The sequence below is a fragment of the Augochlora pura genome, chromosome 3 (genome assembly GCF_028453695.1).
Source record: "Augochlora pura isolate Apur16 chromosome 3, APUR_v2.2.1, whole genome shotgun sequence".
Lineage (NCBI taxonomy): Eukaryota > Metazoa > Arthropoda > Insecta > Hymenoptera > Halictidae > Augochlora > Augochlora pura.
Window position 1 is genome coordinate 14,498,496 of NC_135774.1, and position 20,402 is coordinate 14,518,897.

A 20,402-nucleotide genomic window follows, 5' to 3' on the forward strand; every position below is an offset into this window, starting at 1 on the left:
CTAATGCACGTCACGTAACGCGTTTCTAAGGTATCGCCGACGTTTCGGTAGCGTGTACGTGGGCCGAAGTGCACCAGAATGGAGCATCTCGATGATTATCAATCCGCCGAGCCCGCCAGTAACAAGCAAACGACCAACGCCGACGATGAAGTAAGTTGTCCCAGCTCGCGGAACCGCTCAGAAAATTAGCCCCTCGATTTGGTTAGACCGCGACAGATCTTATCGTTCCCTCTTGAAACTGAGGTACGATCCCTTAAAGTCAGCCTCGCGAAGATATAACAAACATCCATTCACCGGTACGCGAAATTTCATATCGTGCTTATATTCGAATCATCGAAGTGTTCATTTTAAAGTAACAGAAGCGTCAGCCATTTTGCTGATGCAACGACATAGATAATCCCGAATGACACCTTGATGCATCATAAGTTGTTTGTCCAGAGATTCGTAAGCTGTTTTTCGGAATGGATAGGGGCCTTGATGGATCGCGTTGATATCGTTGAGTCGTATTATCAGTGCATAACAATCCGAGGGATGAGACTCGCGGAATTGATTTTGCGTTGGGCGCGTTAAGAGGCAGGATTCTCGCCGTTGTAGGATGGTTTCGATCTCGACGACCTCCTGCCGATCGTCGGCGAGTTCGGCCTCTATCAGAAGAAGCTTCTCTGGCTCGTGTGTCTACCGGCTTGCCTGCCGTGCGGATTTTGCGCGTTCAACCAGCTGTTCATGGCCAATACGCCGCCCCATTGGTGCCGGGTACCGGGATTGGAGAACCTAGACGTCTCCCGTAGAAGAAGACTCGCGATTCCGACTAGTCAGGTGCAATGAAATGATCGAAACTCCCTAATCCTGTCCCTGGTACACTGCGAAACTGCACCCCTGAATTTCTAGTGCTTCTTAAGACCATGGACGTGTATAGTTTTTATGTACGAATATGTGCGAAGTATTTCTTCTGTAATAATATATTAAAAGGTTAGACGGTTGTAAAATAGTAAGATCGGGTCAGCTTTTGCAAAAAATCGACGCTAAGTTCTTTTTTGTGTTTTACTAATCCTTAGATTTCGTTCTGTAAGATAGGTTTATAATTTATAGTATATTCATATATTAAATATTAATATTCATATATTAGATATAATATTTATAATATATATATTTTTAAAAATATTATAGAAACTCAGGGGTGTCTCATAGCTTACTCGCGGTGTGTAGTTTTATTATAACCTCCCAGCTAGGAAATACTCCCGAAATCCGAGTATTTGACTTCGAAAATGATCTTCGAACTAATTAGGGTGGCGTAGACATTCCGGCAATTTGAAACGACTATAACAAACCTGCAGATAGACGATTGTACCAGTTCAACCCTGTATGCTTTTTAGGCGCTAGATCGGTATCGGAGACGAACTTTCCCAGATGAAGTGCATCCCCCTGCCTATACCCGTCATGCTTTGTGAGCGATTGTGTCCCATGTTTGATACGCCCTGTGGAGAATTTTGAGCGTGTTGATACCCTCTTGTTGGTAGAGTATCGCTTTAGTTTCTAGCCGTGTATAACATCTTTTTCTTCCATCGCCATGTTGTAACAATCGTTTTGGTGATTAGGACGACAACGAAACCTACAGCCAATGTACACGATACGATATCGATTGGACAAAGGAAAACATGTCGATCGCGACGGAGCCGCCGTCGTTGCCGAACTCGTCGTGGCCGGTAGTCCCCTGCGATCATGGCTGGGAGTACGACATGTCGGAGATAACGTCCTCCATTGTGATAGACGTACGTTCCTATTTTTAAAATAATTCACCATTATTAATTTAGTCATTCTTGATAATTTTCCTGTTGAATTTGCAGTTTGATCTGGTCTGCAATCATGCCATCTACCCAACGATCGGTCTGGTTGCCTTGAACACAGGTGGTCCTATAGGTGTTTATCTGTTCGGCTCTCTGAATGACAGGTAATACTTTTTGTCTTGTATATTATATAGTAATACGGAATTTCGTCGACGAACTAACTGCGACTGTATCTCGACGTTCGTGTTTACATTTCAGATACATCGTTAAAAGCAAATAAATGCTAAAATAAGCTTATTTTTCACAACAGCGTGCGATTTATTTTCTCGTAAATATGAATCGTAAAAGATAGAATTGCAGATAATTAATGGAAATTTAAACACATGAAATAATACTTAAAAAATTTAGATAGTACCAATAATTCTTTAGAATCAGTATCTTTAAGTACTGATAAAGTACAAATATTTTCTCCCAGGTGTATACGGAACAATGTAAAGATGATAACATAAGATTGATCGTGTTTTGATGAAAACGAGAGCCACGTCTCACAGATTTGTTGCGTTTTGTTGACTAGAATCGGAAGGAGGCTGTCCTTCTTCACCTGTCTGGCGACTCTGATCACAGGTGGCTTTCTGACGTCGTTATCGAACAGCTTCTGGACATGGGCGGCAACGCGTGTGGTCGTGGGCCTGACCATACCGGCCATTTATCAGATACCCTTCATCATATGTAAGTCTAGCCATTGATAAACGAGCGAAAGTCACATAACCCGCCGTTATCGCGGACCAGTTTTATCGAACTCTTTTCTAATTTCTCGCGGCAGCTCTGGAACTGGTCGGGCCGAACTATCGGTCGTTCGTGACGGTGATGACCTGCAGCTTCTACACAATGGGTTTGTGTATGCTAGCCGGCCTGACCTATTTGATAAGAGACTGGCGAACGTTAGCCATAACCACCAGCGCGCCTTTCCTCATGTACATCCTCTACTGGTGGTAAGCGGCAGCAGACTATCGATGAACCCCGGGTCGCACGACGTCATTTTCAAACGTCCAAGATCATTGCAGGTTCCTGCCGGAGTCGCCGAGATGGCTGCTGGCGAAAGGTCGTCTAGTAGAAGCGAACGCCATCCTCGAGACGCTGGCCAAGGTCAACGGGAAAGAGCTGCCCGCCTCGTTCACCCAGAAACTTCGTCAGAGGATGATGATGTCGCGGTCCAAGAGCGAGGAGGAGCGACTTCGCAGCGGTCCAGGTGTCCTCTCGCTCTTCAAGACCCCGAACATGCGTCTAAAGACCTGTCTAATTACCCTGAATTGGTAAATCAAAGTCCAGTTCTGCTCGGCTAGTCTAAGGCGACGTAGAGAGTCACGCCGTGGTATCATTTTATCAGCGCAGGCGCGCGATTAGAACGATTTGACACGCTCTATTATCGAGGGAGCCGGCTCGACGCAATTTCTTGAACTTCGATCCAATGAAGTATTGATGACTGGAACCGGAGTATGAACTTGATCAAGAAATTGATGACACAGCCACTCCATCAAATCCCGACTCTGTTTACGTTCGCGTTAGATTGCCTTGTCACGGAGTTTATCCAAAGTTCAACAGCAGATTGAAGCCGTAGTAAATAAGAAGTATGCTCGATTGACGCGGTTCTTGGTCCCCAGGTTCGCCAATAATATGGTGTACGTTGGACTCTCTTATTACGGGCCCGCGCTGGGGAACGAGGAACATCTCAGCTTCTTCTTTTCGTCCCTCGCGGAAATTCCCAGCTACATGGCCTGCTGGGTGGTGATGGACCGATGGGGACGCCGATGGCCCCTATGCCTCTGCATGGTCGTCGCCGGGGTCTCTTGTATCGCCACAGTTCTCCTCTCGTCCGGTACCTTGACTTCCCTTAATCCGTAATGAGTCCAAAATGCTCCAAAATGATTCTAGATTTATTGTAGCGCGGCTTGTTTTTACTAAATTACACGAATTCAAATATCAACTATTTGTTAAAAATTTAGAGACTTTTTGGAGCTACTGCATTGTATAATAATTAGACTGTGGATCTTTCAGGAAAATTAGAATCGTTCAAATTGGTTATAAAAATGATGAGTAACACGACCAGAAAAGTATGAAACTGTAGAGATAGTAAAACAATTCAAGAACGTTTCTACGTTCCCCTCAATTTATTAGAATTATTCGCAAAGGTTTATCACTATATTTTATATTTTAGAATTTATAAAGTTTTGAAGACTTTGTAGAAAATAATTTGTTCAATGCAATCATACATTATAATTAAAAAAAAAACGGCAAAATGTCTAAATAAATTCAGTCTTGTAATTTTTATAAATTGATAAGTTTAGCGATAACTTATATTTTTATTCTGTATAAAGATCCGCGGTCTAATAATAATGGAAAAATATCATAAGCATTGTCAAGCTTTCTGCGGGGATTAGATGACTGTAAATGTTTGCAGACGCTGTAGTAGTGACGCTGATTCTGTTCCTGCTGTCGAAATCTGCGATATCGGCCTCCTTCCTAATAATATATCCGTTCGCCGGTGAACTTTACCCCACGCAACTGCGCGGCGTAGCGATCGGTTTCTCGGCATACATCAGCGGTCTCGGACTTATCATCATTCCTTTTGTTACTTATCTGGTGAGTGATCGTAAATAAGCTTTATCTCGGGGCCGGACGTCATTTGCGTCATTACAGGGTAAGGAGAACTTGGTCTTGCCCCTCGTGATACTGGGATGCGTCTCGGTGATCGGTGGACTGTCTGGTCTGCGATTGCCCGAGACGCTGCATCATCGGCTGCCCCAGACAGTAGAGGAGGGCGAGCTGTTTGGAAAAGATTGGACCTGTGCCGATTGCATCCGTTGCGTTCCAATAAAGTACGAGCCCTGAGTTGTCGATCAATCAGTCTCATGGTAGATCTCACCCTACAGCACCCTGTGCAGCCTTGTCTCCATATGTAAGGTAGTTAGACCACCGGTAGCTCCCTTCCAATTCTGCAGAGTAGTTAGATAAAATAAATGAAGCTTAATATTATTTTGGAACAATGATCCAGACCTAGTAGAATTAGTGGCGCCCTAAAGTTCCATTATGATACTCTAATTGCTCTGGACCGATTCTCTAAAGTTTATGGAATTGCCACAAAGCCTCCTTGATCTCCTACTACTCTAGACCAATGCTCATTTCCCAAGACCAGTAAATAGAGCTTGCCATAACTTTCGTACAATTGTGGTATAAAGCCTCCGCATGATCTCCAGGTACTCCAGACCTAGGTTTCATCCATAATCATACGATCTCCTGTAATCTCCTATTACGCTAGAGCTATGCGTTTTCAAGAACCAGTGGAATAACAATATAGGGTCTCCTGGTGTTCTAGAACTATGATCTAAACTCAATGGAACTGATGTGAAAACGTAATGAAGTGCGTGCTATCTCCTACTATCCAAGTGGCGGTTCGCTCTAGATTTAGTACCGTAGAAATTGCGAATGTATTCTGTGCTCTTATTAGGTCGACAGATCTTGACCATTCGAATTACTCGAGTAGTTTAAACGTGTCTATCGAGTCCAGGGTTGTACATAGCCATCCTATTTTTTAGACCCTCGTCCGCAGCAGCCTCCTACGAGGATCTATCAGCCAGAGAGACGGTGGAGATGCACGAGGTGCCTGAACCGCCGATCGCCATTCCCCAGAGGCTGCTAGAAGAGCAACAGAGACCGAGCAACGCGAGTGTGCGCCGATTGGTTCGCCAATCTAGCATGATGGAAACGCAGCGGGACTCTGACGGGTCCATTAAGATGACTTACTGGTTCTAGAGTCTTCGTGGTTCAAATAAAATTGAGAGAACGATAGCTTGGTGATCGTTTATTGCCTGTAGTTTACCTTGTTCCTCGGACCAAAACGACTCCACATAGCGAGACTAGCACAAAGTGTAGCTAGCACAAAAATACTTTCTTCGTATCCTTCTATACGTTCGTTGCACATTTTCATTGTCGAACAGCATTGTTTCTGTACATTGTCACTCGTTTGGATGATTACGCTCTACGTAAGAGATCTAAAAATTCGCGATGAAGTCGCGAAGTTGTAAATCGTTATAAATAACCTCGAGTATCGTCATAGCATTTGCGTGCACATTGCATTCCCCGCATTTAGATAGTTCAAGGGTTACAGACGAATATAGTTTGACGTAGATTAGGCGGAGGGCAGGAGGGATTAAAGAAGCGGCGAACAGCTTGTGTACACCTTACAATTTATTCCCACAGTTGGTATAGAAAACACGAAGATTCGGGGGGAGGAAAAATCAGAAGGGAGATCAGGGAGCCGTCGTCCTGCCCTGGATCGAGATGCCGGCCGTGTTTTCCCGGTCGCGTCTCGGGCCCGTTTCAGAGTCGAGTGGTTCTGTTGTAGCAGCTGTAAGCAGGTGGATCACTGTACGATTTCGGTGAACGGTCATCCGCCGATTTAGTCTGTATTGTCTCGGTCTAGTTACCTCTCCAGTAATCGCCGCTTTAGCTCGGGCGGGTAGGATACGTAAATGTAATGGTCGGGCATGTCCTCGCTCGAGCCAGGCAGCTTCTCATCCCCGGGATCACATTTTCTCCTGTCGCTCGACCTACCCTCCCCAGGACCACTCGGATCGTGCAACGACGACGCGGCAGCTAGATCTCCGTCGTGATAGTCCAGACTTCCGGTTCCGTCCAGCCTGTCCTCGTCGGAGCTGGAAACATCAGGCCTTTCTTTTGTCAACTTGCATCGCGTGCGCGAACTTTTATCGCGCTAACCTAGGAGGAACCTTGTACAATAGGTATTTTACAAGTCTGGTAAAAAGTCTACGCAAAGTTTTTTTTTATCACTTTGATTAAGCTGGCTCTTGGCATTGGCCATGCTAATCGAACCGCCGCGTTCGCGTTCGAGAAACGAAACGCGAAATACAACCGAGAGTTCTGTTAATTCGTTAGCGAATTTTTTAAGCGATGTAATTCAGCAACGAAATGTGCATACGCCGATGTTCGACTGACTGGGAGGACATTGGTAAGATAGATACACAGTGTTGTAAACCATCATCAATATTACAGTCCTAACTACAGCACGTCTCTACGTAGAACGTCAATACTCTCAAGGCTTCCGAGACATTTAGAACTTTAAGTTCCCGATACCCCGATTCTCGCGGTTGCTGGAACCGACGGATCTCGGCGAATTAGCAGCATCGTCAACGATCTATTGGCTACACCCATCGCGTTGTATTTTTATCAATCGTCCCGCAACGATTCTGGCGGAATAACGTTGCGCGCGTTGCAGCTCCAATTTTAGGTGACCCGCGGAACGTAGACTTTGAACTTTCGGGTGCAACGAATCGATTAGAGAAATTGTTTACGACCGCTTGAATTCGTAATATCGAAGGTCGGTGCATTAAATTGTAAATCGAAGCAGAGCGAACATACATGTCTAAATGAACGCGTGCGAACCATAAATCGTATCGAACTGGATATCCTTCATTTTGGATTTGTGTCGCATTAATGATAGAAACGCGGCCCCTCTTAGCATAATAATTAATGAGCTTATCGTCATATGTGCGCTAGCGCCGACACAATAATGATTTTCAATTGTCACCTAGAAGTTGTCGCTGAACAACGTGTCTATTTTTCGTATCGTCGTTTATCAGTTTCTATACTATACGGTGCATGCTCGAGTGTGCCGAGTTGCATCGTTCCTCGCTGATAAATGACACGACACTTCTCGGCAACGCGAATACCTTTCGATATCTTGATATCGCGCGTCAGTATCCGAGGCGATGTGTTTGTCCACAATTCGAAGTATGTCAAAAGATTTCGGCGATGTTTACGAACGCGCGATCTTATCTGACGTGTTTCTTCTCTCAGAGGACTTAAGAACAAGATCGATTACCTCGGCGACTTCAAAAATAAAATACGCGTGGGCGCCGTCATAGGAGACCTTCGGCGAAACAGAAAACAAGCTGCGATCGTTCCAAACGCGACGGAACGTTCTCGAACCGTTGGCACTAGTTAGGCAAAACAATATCTCTTATCGCTGCACTTCGGTAAATATAGAATGCAGATAAAACGCCGGGAATGCGTTCGCTAAACGCGTGCATCAATTGCAGCGTACGATTCTTTCGCGTTGCAGCGCTATTTCTGAATAAATTGTGACACGATTCGCTCGAGAAACGTCTGATCTAATAACTCGCGGTAACATGATGTTCGTCGGATCACCGTTTAGCCTGTTAATGGGCGCATGCTTCGAAAGGATGAGAAATACGTAATTTGGATTCGACGTACGTACTTGAACTGGACCCAGATGACATAGTAGCATGCATAAATCGACGTGGACAGAATAGTCAGAAAAATAGTGAGCAGGTACCAAGGTGTGTGCCTCTGTTGCCTCTTCGTGTCCTCCCAGTACCTATCGCAGCTGAGGTACCAGCATATCGCGCGGTTTAGCTCCCCTGGAACCCGAAGAAACCACGAGATAACGCGGCGACCTAGCCAGGCTGATTTTTTGGAACCGCTGACAAAAGCTGCCCGCCGACGAATGTCCAGAAATCATTGGAGATTCGCGACGGCCGTGTCGAGTTCCTGTCAGCGATTCCACGGTGTCCGCAGCCTTATCGATTACTATGCAGCCACGTACCTTCGATTTCTTGAAAGTCCCGCACCGAGAGATTCGTCAGAAGCCCGGCGATACAGTCGCGGACCAGTATCTGTAGATGGCAGAAAGACAACGGAATTATCGTCGTGATTGTGCAATCCTAAACGAATTAAGGAGCCAGCATCGAGGCGAGATAACCGGTGTACCTCGTCGAGAGACTCGGGAACAACGTGCCTAATCGTTCTATCTACTGGGAGCCTGTATCGATTACCTGGGGAGGCAGACGAATCGAATCTAGTTGGAGAACACACTGCTCGCTTTCTACGAAGGCAGTCTCTAATTATTACTCGGGGTTAGGTAACTAAGCGGTTCGTACATGAATCGAAGACTTCGAACAGCAACCGGTACCTGCGCTCCGATCACATGCGGACGTTCCCCGAGCTCCGTAGAAATCCTCTAAGCACGCCATCCATTATCGAAACTATTGTTCGATGCGCAACAACAATGCAGTGATTTTTCAGAGAAGACAGCTCTGCTCGATTGTTATCTTCTCGACTGCCGCGTTCGAACGATTTAATTCCAGAGAAATGGTCCCACTTGGAAGTCGTATCGTGATTAAAGGGTCAGCATTTTTCTATTTCAACGTGTGCACCTAGCCGTCGGTTCTTATCGTCGCCCGATAAGATTCTTGTCGCGATTTCCAGCGATCGGTCTTCGCGGAAACTGCGGCGGACATTGTACAACCAGCGCAGAAGGCGAACATAACGCGGTGTTACTTTTCAAACAAACACTGCTCGGATCGTCTAGATAGCTAGGCTGCTCGGTAATGCTACAACTGCGTCCAGCGTTTCTCGGCTGTTTGCAATCGAGTTCTGGATCTGATCCACTTTCGACTAATTTTTGGCATAAGCGGAGCGCCAAGTGGGACCGTTTCGAGCAACTAGAACCGAGTTCGGATGCATGCAACGTGCTTCCAGGCGTTGTCAAAACTAACTTCGCACTGCAGCTTGAGCTTCTGCAGCTCCTCGGGCTTGCAGTTGGACTTGAGCTTCCTCAGGTGCAGGCTCTTGCGCCTCTGCTTCTTGTCGACGGCTGGCAGCGCGGCTTCGACCAGGTTCTCTTCGTCGTCCTCGTCGTCCTCGTCCTCTTCTTCCTCCTCGTTGTCGCAGGCGTTGCTCTTGTTGTCCGGACCGGCGATCTCCACGTAGTACGCCGTGCCTGGCAGCCGGTGATTCTCGAGGGCGCCGCTGTCCTCGCGGTGACAGTACTGCTGGATGTTTCTGACGGCCCCGCCGCCGGACATCGTGCAGGACTTCTCGACCGGGTACGTCCTCGACAGGCTGCGCAGGTTGCACTCGATCACGGACGTCGAACGCTGCTCGGTGTTCTCCTTCCACACCTGGATGTCCGTGCTGTGGTGTCCCGCCTCGTCGTCCACCAACGAGCTCTCGAAGTCGCGGTTACCGAGGACGTCGCAACGCATGATGTCGCAGTAGTCCGCAAGGCACACCGCATCCTCCGCCTGCTTGGACAATGTTTATCGTTAGATACGGAGCTATTAAATTTACTAATTAATTATAAAACTGGCCTAAGATTTTTACTTGATGTATATACAAGTTAATATAGTGGCAATGAAGCATGCCACGTTTGGAATCCGATTTGGAAACGGTGTATCTTTCGAGATCAATGTATCTTCCTCATTTCACTTTATTGCATTTTGCGTCGATTTTTATGTAATAAAGTGCCCTGTTCTTATAACCTGAGAAGAATGCGTTATAGTCCAGAGTCTGGGTCAGCAATTGAAACGAAAAGCATAATCAATTGACACCTTGAACTATTCACCCCCTGCGCTGAATAGTTCTATGACATCCTTCTCTTGCGTATTTGAAGAACAAATGTTGGAAACCATGAAGCATTAAACACAAAGACCGACGTTAAAAACCATAGACTCTAACCTCAGAGACCATGAAACACTAACCAGGAAGTCTGTCGTTGGAAACAATGAAACACTAACCATGAATCCAGAAATTAGGTACCATGAAGCACGGACCACGACGCGCCAACCATAAACTCTGTCGTTAAAGGCCACGAGACACTAACCGTGCTGTCAGGCGTTACAAACCATGATGTCTGACGTTACAAACCATCGAGTCCGCTGTTACAGACCATGAAGCACTAACCGCGAGGTCCGAAGTTCAGGTCATCATTTAACTCTTTGACACACACGATTTAAAGCAAATTAATCCCCCACGTTGCACACAATGTATTTTAATGGAATGGATGGAAGAGAACGTTCGTTTCAGTTACGCGAACTATTGCTTCGAAATTAACATAAACCATCAAGCAGTATGATTTAATTAGAAAACGATATAGTCACTTATAATCAATTTCAAGAGAAGAAGGAACATTTGTCGTTGTGAACGATTAAAATTTTCTGCATTAATCAAACAATCTTAATCACAGCACCGATGCGTTTTCATTTGTATATATTTCCTTTTGCATATTTATATATTTTAATGCATAGCATTGCTAACTGAATGAAAAACTGTTAATGAAATACTATACAGCGTAGCTATGCATAGCTCCAGTTTTTCCGAGATGAGTTTAAATATATCCTAGAAATAAAACTGAGAGAAAGGCGAGACAGTTTTCAATTTACCTAGCACCAAAGAGTTAAATCTTGTTATCAGAACGTGATTCTGTTGCACGGATTAAGATCGAACGATACCAATCAGCTGAACCGCCGCGACTCGAAGGAACGTCGTCGACGGGGGGTTTGCGTACCGTGTTAACGTTGCTCTTGTGTCTGTTATCGAAGTGGGCATCCAGGTGTTTCTCCGCGTAGAACGACTTGCCGCATAGTCCGCAGGTCCATTGCGACGGTCTGTGCTGGTGTTTGGCCCTCTGCTGCGGCCGGAAAATGTCTCGGCTCTCGTGGAACGGGCACTCGAGCGGCAGCTCTACCTGATACTTCTTCAGGATGGGCATCCATCTCTGAAATCTCGACAGAGCTGAAGGGCGATCGTCTGGCCAGCGGGAGGGGAAGCGATCCCGATGGTTAACCAATTCCCGACGTCTAAACCGCTAAGCTAACCGCCGCCCGTCTGACGGGGCCGCGTCTCTACTGCAGAACTACTTACGCACGGTCGTGCGGTTGTCTACGCGGCCGAGTGTCTAGAGAAAGGTAAATAGATAAATTGGGCTTCGTTACCTTCTGGACTATCCTTCTCACCACGGACGCTCGATCGCGGGGGCATGATATTTTAAAGACGCTGGGTCCTGGCCAGGGGATTACGGACAAGAGTAACACTATCAATACCTACGAACGTAAAAGAGTCACGTTCACACAGTTTGCCAGCCGCACGTCGACGGTGTGGTGGTGGTGGTGGTGGTGATGGTTTTGTCGAGGGGGTGAGGAATGATATGTTTCATGACCGTCCCTGTCCGATGGCATTTTTTTTCACCATTGACTTTAGATCGACTCTCGGCTCTGTGATTTCGAGGTGGAAAAAAAAAGAGAGAGAGAGAGAGAGAGAGACTTTCGTGCCCGTGGCAACACGCACGTTCGTCGCAAGCCGTGGAGAGACGTCGTCCGGTCCCGTAAATGCGTCGTTCGGAATCTATTGTCCTAGATTTCGCGTGACGTCTTACGGTCGTGTCGCGACCGGGTTTCTCGCCGCGATCCACGGGCATCACGGTGTCGTGCACGCGAGATTGCTGATTATGCGAACGGCACACGGACCACGTTTGTTCGAAGGTGGACAACAACGGTGTCGAGAGAGAATTAATTCAAAAAAGATGATAGAAAGAAGGAGAGATAGAGAGAGAGAGAAAGATTGATAGGTAGATAGAAAGAAAGAAAGAGAAAGAGAGAGAGAGAGAATGTATATTCACGCACTCGGATTACTTTCGTCATCGTTCCGCAGCTCTCACGGGGGGCTCCCTGATAAATCGATCGTTCGACGTCCGTCCGATCTCGACGGGGCCAAGAAAAAATTGATTCGCAATGACGCAATCCCGGCGACGTGACGAAAGATGACCATTCTGGCGCATCGGTTGACCACACTCAGCCACCCGTCAAAACCGTTCCCCGTTAATTACCTCGAGATGAAAGGGTTGGGTCTTCATTCATAGCCCGGGTACTCCTCGCGAGTGCGACCAGGCCGCGACGGTATCACCGGCACAACGGCTCCGAAATATTTTCTCTCACCGGGCCTTGTGTTTTGCCTCCGCGAAATCCGTCCCGTTCTCTATTCACGGTCAACTGGGAACGTATCGGGGGTTGCGGCGTGCACCGACTATAGGGGTGGACGTCGACATGGCGGCGTAGTAACCCTCCGCGCAGGGCTGCACCCGCTAGGGGCGCTCACGACGACGACAACGATCAACAAATTTCTGCCGAGCTACCGCAACGCTCCTTCGCCGTTTCGCGTTGCCCAATCGAATCTCGCAATCGTGATTGCACGACGATTTCGGACAAAGTGTCGAAAAAACCACCGCTGCGATCGTCCTCTGTTCAGTGGATGGGATCAGAGTTGATTGGATCGCGTAGGGCCTCGCATTGGCCGATTACGCTCTAATCATCTGCGCGACAGATGACCATCTTATCTTTAACGGTGAACCGTCCTATTTATAAACCGCTGCGCATCCTTATTATGCAACGACGGGAGCAGAGCGGAGCCGTTGCACGCGTAATTATTATTTCATCTCGGTAAAAAGGGGTTGCATCGACTTACTGTCTCTCGGAGACCAGGTTAGATCGAAAGACGCCAAAGGGGTAGTTGGTTCTGTAGAAAATTGAGGTAAAATCTTGAAAGCATTGTACTTCGATATATATGTTTGTTACAACGGTTAAGCAAGCCCGAGCTGGAAATGTTTCAAATAAGAAATTCACGGTTCTTCGTACGGTCCTGGACGAAACGGAGGTCGTCGGAGTCGGCGTCGATGACGGCGCGCCGACGCAACGACGACTCGGCAACGTGCCGAGCGCAGTCGTTCGAGTTAAATGCGTACCGCGATGGAAAACGGGAGGAAACGGTGCACGCTCGATCCTAGCTCGATCGAGACTGCGACCAGTCGAAAGTGCAATCGTTTCTCCAGGTTCCAACCTATCCGCTTTCCCACCAAAAATAGTCGTCGCCGAGCCCTAGCCACGAATCTCGCCACGGCGACGAGAAACGAGCGAACGCGCTCGGAGACTGCGGAAAAATATTCTGTCGCTGGATCTGTTAGGCAAATTGATCTCGGCCTCTCGCGTCTTCGTTAATGAGACATTGGATCGGTGAGCCGTAGGTGAGGGGTGAAATATCCGTGGAACTTTCTAGAATAATTTTTATCCTATACTCTTGTTTGTTTATTCAAGTAGAATATGTTTCTTTTGCGCGAAGATACGCGGACAAAGATATCATTGTCGCAGCGGTAATTGCACGTTTTCGTAATGAGAACGCAGCGACATAAATGTCAGAGGCTTGTCAAACTGCAACGACGCCGCGCATAAATCATTAATCGCGTTTTTATAGTTTCTGAAACGCGGCGAAAGAATGATTACCGTTTTAATTAACGACGGGGAATAATACCCGCTTATCGTCCATTATCTTACTATTTCTCCTTACGATTACACCTCCGATTGATGACAAATCAGTGGAAAAATCTTGAATTAATCGTTCAACATCTCAGAGTCCAATTTAAAAAATAGGTCAATGGTCTATAGGCGAACGCAGTGACTAAAAGTAATTTTTCAACACCTGATATATTTTTCAAACTAATTTTTTAACTCATTTGTCTGAACGATGAAATGAACATTGGAGAAATGCATTTTTAAATCTCTTTGTACGCGCTCTGATCATTTTATCTATTTATATTAATTCAGTTTTAATACATGTAATGATACATTATAGTATTTTTATTATATTTTATAATAATATATTTAATATGTTATATTAATATCAATGCTGACCACAGCGCATAAAAGCAATTGTTCGTTCCTCAAGGAAAAGTTCCACTCGCCACGCTCGACAGTTAATTAAAAGCAACGATAAACGTTGTTTATGTAAACGTTGTTCATTGGAAACACGGTCTATCTGTTAATTTGCAAGATTTCCCAAGCAGTTTGCGCTTGACTTTCATAGCGTCGGATGTGTGCGTTTTTTTTGTGCATCTGGAATTAGCTTGCGTCATCGGGTCACGGCAATGGTCGGCGGGGTTTAATCGAGGATCGAACTTCCTTCGTAGACGATCAGCTGGCCGTGGTTCGTCGCTGTCGTCGGGGTGCATCGTCTTGTCGACGAACGATAACCACCGTCGTCGCGCGTTCCGCGTCTCCCCGTCGGGACACAGAGATTCCGTGGTCGGCTGCCGAGAGGGCGGAGGTTTCCTTCGGCTGACCTCGATTATTGTTCGAAACGGTCGACGCGGATACCCCCGGCGACGCCTCCGTCGGGGATAACTGCCTTTCTTCGCGACCGAGTCGACAGCCGAGACGCAGACATTATATCGATTATGTAATCCGAGGAACGAAATCCGCACGATTCAATTACATAACTTGCAACTGCGGCTATTAAGTTCTCTCCTCGGGCTGCGATCGGCGCGGCGTCGATCGTTCGCCGATCTGCTGGAATTCTGGTTTCCTCGGTGGACATGAACCGGAAATAAAAATCACGGCCCGGTTGACGGGGACCGCAACTTTCTCAAAACTGGAACCAATGGTTGAATAGTTTTTTAGTCGATGGAAGGACTATGATTAAAATGTAGCTTTGAATTGGCTGTCGCTTGGAACTACAAAAAGAAAAATGAAAAATTCACGTTCTCCAATTTTCCTGTCCGAGTTCTAGAATATTAGTCAGTAAAAGAGGGTAAGAGAACATGGAAAAAATACAGGGTCATTTTCATCGGTGAGCGAAAACACATTTTATACGAAGACTAGAGAATTAAAGCTATATTTTGAGTCAATATAACTCTGATCTCGTGCGATAATCGAAAACAATTCATCTGCGGAGGGTTAAAGCAATTACTACGGCGAATTTCAACTTTTCAGTTTCGCTTTTATAAATTTAATTAGAATAGAAATTGTTTTACCTGAAGCTTTAGCTTTGTAATATCTTGTTATCAAAACATTCTACTATCTATATATTTCATTCAAGTTTTCTTCTACTAAGCGATAATGTATCAAAATAATATAACGATTAGATAATATATTTCGATAGAGAAGATACTTTGATTTTCGGAGTTAATACGTCGACTGCTTTCATATCGGCAGGATGGTTTGACAAGTCATTCCGTTTTGTACTCCGTCAACCACAGCTGGTTGCTTATCATTTTTATTCGAATCAACTTTGAATCTCTGTACGAATTCATTTTTCATTTAAATGCAATTATTTCCGAATGAACTATTATTGAAATAATATATTCGATTTGGTCTTTATTCGAATAAAATCATATTTGATGTGATGTTTATTCGAAGAAAATGATATTAGATTTGTTGTTTAATCGAATAAAACTATACTCGATTTAATATTTAGCCAATACCCTTTTAAATCAAATTTTATTCTTTTATTCTTTATTCTCATGTTTCATCCTTCATCCGAATAAAAATCTACCCCCAACGATCACGAAACCTTTCCAAAAAACGAAGTTCTGTAAAACTCCAAGGACCTTTCATAGAATCGTGATAAAACGGCAATTAATTTTTAAGTCACGGTTAGAGCATTGCAAACGAACTGGAAAATATAGAGACTATCATAAACAAGACACCCAACTGTACAAGGTATTTCATAAATCAAGATTCCTCGATGCTTCAAGATCGCCGTAACCTCCGAGTCTAAGAAATGCCTGTACCACTTCCTCCTTATTTTGCATTACTCCGCGATACGTCAGCTTTTACTGAAACGAGCAAATCATCGCTTTATCTCGTTCTTATCATAAAAGTTCTTCGATTTTGACAGAACCGCGCGTCGCCCCACCCCGCCTAGCGGGCTCGTCACCGTATCGACGAACCACATAGAGTGGTGGTGGTATTTGGTGAAATATTCCCATATCGCTCGGTATTGTAAAATTCTTTGTCCCGCGAGAGGATTACAAAGTGCACGCCTCTCATACCCGAGCGACCCGTTCGGTCGGCTCGGCGAACGTTGGGGAAGGGGAATGGCACGGCGTAGTAGAAGTTTGACTGGTTCGCCGGAGTATCCCGTAGTCTGTCACTGAAAAGAGCCGTGGTAGTCGCACACAGTTTCCCATCCACGGTGTTGAGTCGGTCTCTCAGTGTTCTCGCAGAGCCCACACCGTGCCGGTCGCCTACCGATCTCTCCGAACGACAACAAACGGCTAAGTCACGGTGGACCGAGGTCAACGTCTCCGGTACCAAAGATCTCTCTCCCTCTCTCTCTCTCTCTCTTAGTGCCATTTTTCGAAAACTCGCCGCAGGACACTCAGGATCTCCCCCTCGACTTGATTTCGGTTGGGACCAGTGCAAACCGAGGGAACCGAATCCAGGAGGCTGCAGGTTGACAGCCGACGCGCAGGTAAACTTTCTCCTCGTTACGCGAGAGCATTTTCCTAGACCGGTCCCGGTCGGGTCCCTTCGGGATGCCCCGTGTGCAACAGGTTATTCATGAGCGGGGATCGATCGGGAAGAATGAAATTTCGCCGACTTATACGCCGTCCCTCGCTTCGTATTTAAATGCAAATTGCTGCGGAAAATTTGGGGATGGCCTGGTCCTTTCTGCTGCTAGAGATGCTAGAATTGAATCGGCTGCGAGAGCCGCTCGTTCGGTATGCCATAGTCCCGTATTGTAATCGTGCTACGATCAACGTGGACAGGCTCTCTGCATCCCCGTGGTATTTACTTGATTTTACGCTCATTATGCGAGTTTTCAAACATTTCGTGGAAAGACGTGGCTCTTTGCAATTAGAAAAATCGGTATTTATTTTACGCGTTTATTCTGGTATTTATTACCCGCTCCGACTGCATCGCGAACAGGTTCTGCATCCGTGATAGTGGTTGCTCGGTTTTATGTTCGTTCCATATGGGCACTGTTGAATACTGGAAATATAAAAATCGAGACAGACTTTACGCGATGTGAACAGGTTCTGCATCCATATAATAGTGTTCATTTCATTTATTCTCGTACCAGATGCTCGAGATCAAGAAGCTGCTAGAAAACATTTAATAATAAGATTCTTAATGGTTACAAAAGTCGTTATCGTTTTTACGCGTTTACGCTACAGCCTCGATTAGTGTCCCCTCATTATGGCACTCCTCTTTCGCCAAGCTATAAAACTTGGAAAAATATTAGTTCCTCGGAAATGTGTGCTTCGAGTACACAAAAGATACTATAGCATTTCCGATGATTCATGTGTTTGGACTCGCGTAGTGTACATAAAATTTGTCTTCGAAATATAATTCCTCTCTGTAAAAATGACGAACGACGGATGCAAATATGTCTGGAGAAAAGTCAGTAGACAGATCCGTTCGTTCAAAAGAAACGAGCACAGTTTTTCCACTCGCGTTTCGATCGCGTCGCGATGCGTACATGTGTGATTGACGACGAAGGTGAGCCGAGGCGATAATTGCAGAATGCACCGGTGATCGCAGCAATATTTTATCGGTCTCGCTGAAGAAGTTTGTTTTGATTGGATGGGGAGAGATTGCGTCAGTGGCCTCTTGTTGGAGTAAATTTTCGTAATTCGCGACGTCCGCGATTCGGTTGCCGCAACAATGTTAGTTCTTGTGTAACTCGTTTAATTGCACGGTGTTTGCAAGACGGGAACGAACGCCGTGCTGCAGCCCAGCCGCTGGGCGGCGACGACGGACGGTTGACGTGTATTTTTAGTGCAGCCTGGTACATACTAAGTAATCGTGCTCCTCCGCGGCGGGACATCAAAACAACGGACGTGTTAATTATTCGACGCGCATCGAGTTTAAAAGTCCATTCGGACATGATCACCGCGCGACTACGCACGCCGATCATTGAAAAACAATAGTGCGCGTAACGAAGGTGAGACGCTCGAATAAATTGCTTAACTATCGCGGACGAAAAAGATCGATGCGATAACGCGGAATAACAGGTTCGAGCGATCTCGTATCAAGAATCCGCGGTGAGACGAGTTCGCGGAACCCGTTGCCGTATCACCGAGCATCGCGAACGCGTACAACGAATCCGCGAGCCGCGAGCTGCGAGAAGTCTTTTAACATCCCCGCTCTTATCTGTGCAATTACTTTTGACATATCGACAAGTAATTAGCGAGGCGAGAACCGATCGAGAGCACTTCACGCGATGAGATTGCGAATCGGTCACGAAATCTGTGCAAATCTTTAAGAGAAGAGAGAACTGAGCTCCCCGGCCGATCTAGATCCTATTGCAGGCAATCGAAAGACGTAATCTCCGTCCCCGTCCGAATATCTACAGATCTCGAGAAATAATTTCGATCGCGGCCCGCAGGAGCGGCGCGATAAGCCGCGTGAATGGGTCGCTCGTTAATTGTGATCGGCGCGGGCTGCATGCAGCGGCGATTTGTCGGGGAACGTCTGACACTGGTCGGCAGAGATACTCTCAATCGGTTTTTATCTAGAGGCAGCGCGGATGGGTGTCTCCCCGATTCACCACAGTCGGCGAAGGCTCGTCCATCTACGCCGTGCAATGCGCACATGCACTTGTGAATCAGGTTCCGCGGCATCATCTGCCGCCTCTACTGCATCCGGCTTGTTTTCGATACCGCGAAAACCGCGCGGCGTGCCGCTCGTCCTCGTCTTCTTCGCGCTGTCATTCTACACTGTTGACCGAGCCGGTGGTTTAACATTTTCAGTGGTATTGACCGGAGACGAAGACGCCAGACTAGTCGAGACCAGACTCGGAGCTCTCTGTTTTAACTCCTCGCGCTGTAATAACAAGTCAGAAAGATTTCATGCATGATATACGAGATATGAATATTATTAATTTATTTCGAATCGAATCCAGATTTCAGTCTTCTGTTATCAAAGTAAAGGAAATGAAAGTAAATAAAGACAATACAAGAAATAAAAATGATTTGGTCGTATTAAGGAGAATATTAAGAACTATTAATAATTGTTACTATTACTATAACTATTGAAAGAAAATATTGATAATCTCTACTCAACGCAATGTAAAAGAAATCATAGTGCAAGGGGTTAAGTGTTTCATTCTTCGGTGTCCACGTGATAGTCGAGCGAAATTTTATTCGGATGACGTTCAAGAGATAAAGATTAGCGAATGTAATTCGACGTTATCGAACAAATATTCGTGCGAATAAAAGCCTTCCAGATTACAATTTATCCGAAGAAGATTTCGTTCGAACATGAATTCATTTGAGCATGAAGTCATTTGTCATTCCTGGTACCCTCTAATTGATCGGAATTATTGTTTATGCATGTGATGAGACAACACTAATGGCCTTGCTATTCTTCTTCTTCCTACGTTGCACTTTGGTCTTCCTTGATCTCTGCGTCAGTTTTTGTTGCAATTTAATTCGTCGAATAATTAGCCGGCACGCGATGGAGTCACGCTGTTTAATTTATCGTATTTATGTAAAATTTGATCAACGATAGTTTTTGCTCGTTTTGTAACGTGGATGTAATTTGAAGATTGCTTAATTAATTTCAAGGTGCAGAGTTACATAGACATTTTATTCTTCCTTTAATCATTTCATTTAGCAGCAAATAATAATTTTTTTAAAACTCTATTATTTTTGCTATTTTGTATTCGATCGATTAATTTCTGTCAGAATTGCATCAAATTTACAATCCATGTATAATATTGATATAAAAATTAGATATTTCAACTTAGCACTAAAGCAGTTAAACAATAGACAATTATTGCTTCTTAAAAGTTAGAACAATCTTTTTAATTTCTAACGATATGCCATGGCACGGGGCATGAATTAAACAAAATAACTCTGATCATGCTCACGAAACACTGAAAAATGTAAACATAATTCTTGTGCGCTAGTATTTAATACATCCGAAATCGCATGTTTCTCTCTATATATATACAGGGAACTCCTCG

The 20,402-nt window shown here is 45.4% G+C and overlaps 3 protein-coding genes across 10 annotated transcripts in view; 2 read left to right on the forward strand and 1 right to left on the reverse strand.

Moving 5' to 3' along the window:
* The first annotated feature begins 11 nt into the window (after window positions 1-11).
* Cart (Carcinine transporter) lies at window positions 12-5,772 on the forward strand. Of its 2 annotated transcripts, none has more exons than XR_013493722.1 (11): window positions 12-150; window positions 595-816; window positions 1,596-1,769; window positions 1,845-1,948; window positions 2,359-2,513; window positions 2,608-2,776; window positions 2,849-3,097; window positions 3,446-3,660; window positions 4,243-4,424; window positions 4,482-4,745; window positions 5,378-5,516. XR_013493722.1 is itself a non-coding variant. In XM_078176752.1 (11 exons), the coding sequence occupies exons 1-11, from the start codon at window positions 79-81 to the stop codon at window positions 5,592-5,594; spliced, it is 1,938 nt and encodes a 645-aa protein (XP_078032878.1). In that variant the 5' UTR covers window positions 12-78; the 3' UTR covers window positions 5,595-5,772. The 2 variants fall into 2 exon arrangements, 1 of the variants encoding a protein (XP_078032878.1); XM_078176752.1 differs by having other exon boundaries at window positions 4,482-4,660; window positions 5,378-5,772.
* Window positions 5,773-6,011: 239 nt separating this feature from the next.
* On the reverse strand, window positions 6,012-12,703 carry LOC144467803 (uncharacterized). 6 transcript variants are annotated; one of them, XR_013493724.1, is made up of 8 exons: window positions 12,487-12,703; window positions 11,597-11,704; window positions 11,170-11,379; window positions 9,380-9,907; window positions 8,428-8,497; window positions 8,076-8,242; window positions 6,269-6,496; window positions 6,012-6,189 (listed from the first exon to the last, which is right to left on the reverse strand). XR_013493724.1 is itself a non-coding variant. In XM_078176756.1 (8 exons), the coding sequence occupies exons 1-8, from the start codon at window positions 12,511-12,513 to the stop codon at window positions 6,162-6,164; spliced, it is 1,350 nt and encodes a 449-aa protein (XP_078032882.1). In that variant the 5' UTR covers window positions 12,514-12,702; the 3' UTR covers window positions 6,012-6,161. The 6 variants fall into 6 exon arrangements, 4 of the variants coding, with proteins under 4 accessions (XP_078032882.1, XP_078032879.1, XP_078032881.1 ...); XR_013493723.1 differs by having other exon boundaries at window positions 6,012-6,207; XM_078176756.1 differs by having other exon boundaries at window positions 6,012-6,177; window positions 8,080-8,242; window positions 12,487-12,702.
* Window positions 12,704-16,555: 3,852 nt separating this feature from the next.
* Window positions 16,556-20,402, forward strand: part of LOC144478702 (uncharacterized) — a 33,803-nt gene continuing 29,956 nt past the window's right edge. The window contains exon 1 of one of the 2 annotated variants that reach the window (XM_078196857.1): window positions 16,556-16,901. The gene's annotated coding sequence lies outside the window, so the exon portion shown is untranslated. Of the gene's footprint in view, window positions 16,902-18,238; window positions 18,378-20,402 lie in introns of those variants that run through there. The other variant, XM_078196858.1, reaches the window with a different exon arrangement.

Excerpts from the sequence above, each read along its gene's own strand:
- Cart (XM_078176752.1), top strand. The coding sequence starts at position 79 with ATGGAGCATCTCGATGATTATCAATCCGCCGAGCCCGCCAGTAACAAG. Across the intron at positions 1,770-1,844 it reads CGTCCTCCATTGTGATAGAC|TTTGATCTGGTCTGCAATCA; the intron begins GTACGTTCCTAT and ends TTGAATTTGCAG. Across the intron at positions 3,098-3,445 it reads TGTCTAATTACCCTGAATTG|GTTCGCCAATAATATGGTGT; the intron begins GTAAATCAAAGT and ends CTTGGTCCCCAG.
- LOC144467803 (XM_078176753.1), bottom strand. The coding sequence starts at position 12,513 with ATGAAGACCCAACCCTTTCATCTCGAG. Across the intron at positions 11,380-11,596 it reads TGAGAAGGATAGTCCAGAAG|AGATGGATGCCCATCCTGAA; the intron begins GTAACGAAGCCC and ends TCGAGATTTCAG. Across the intron at positions 8,498-9,379 it reads AGCTCAAGCTGCAGTGCGAA|ATACTGGTCCGCGACTGTAT; the intron begins GTTAGTTTTGAC and ends TGCCATCTACAG.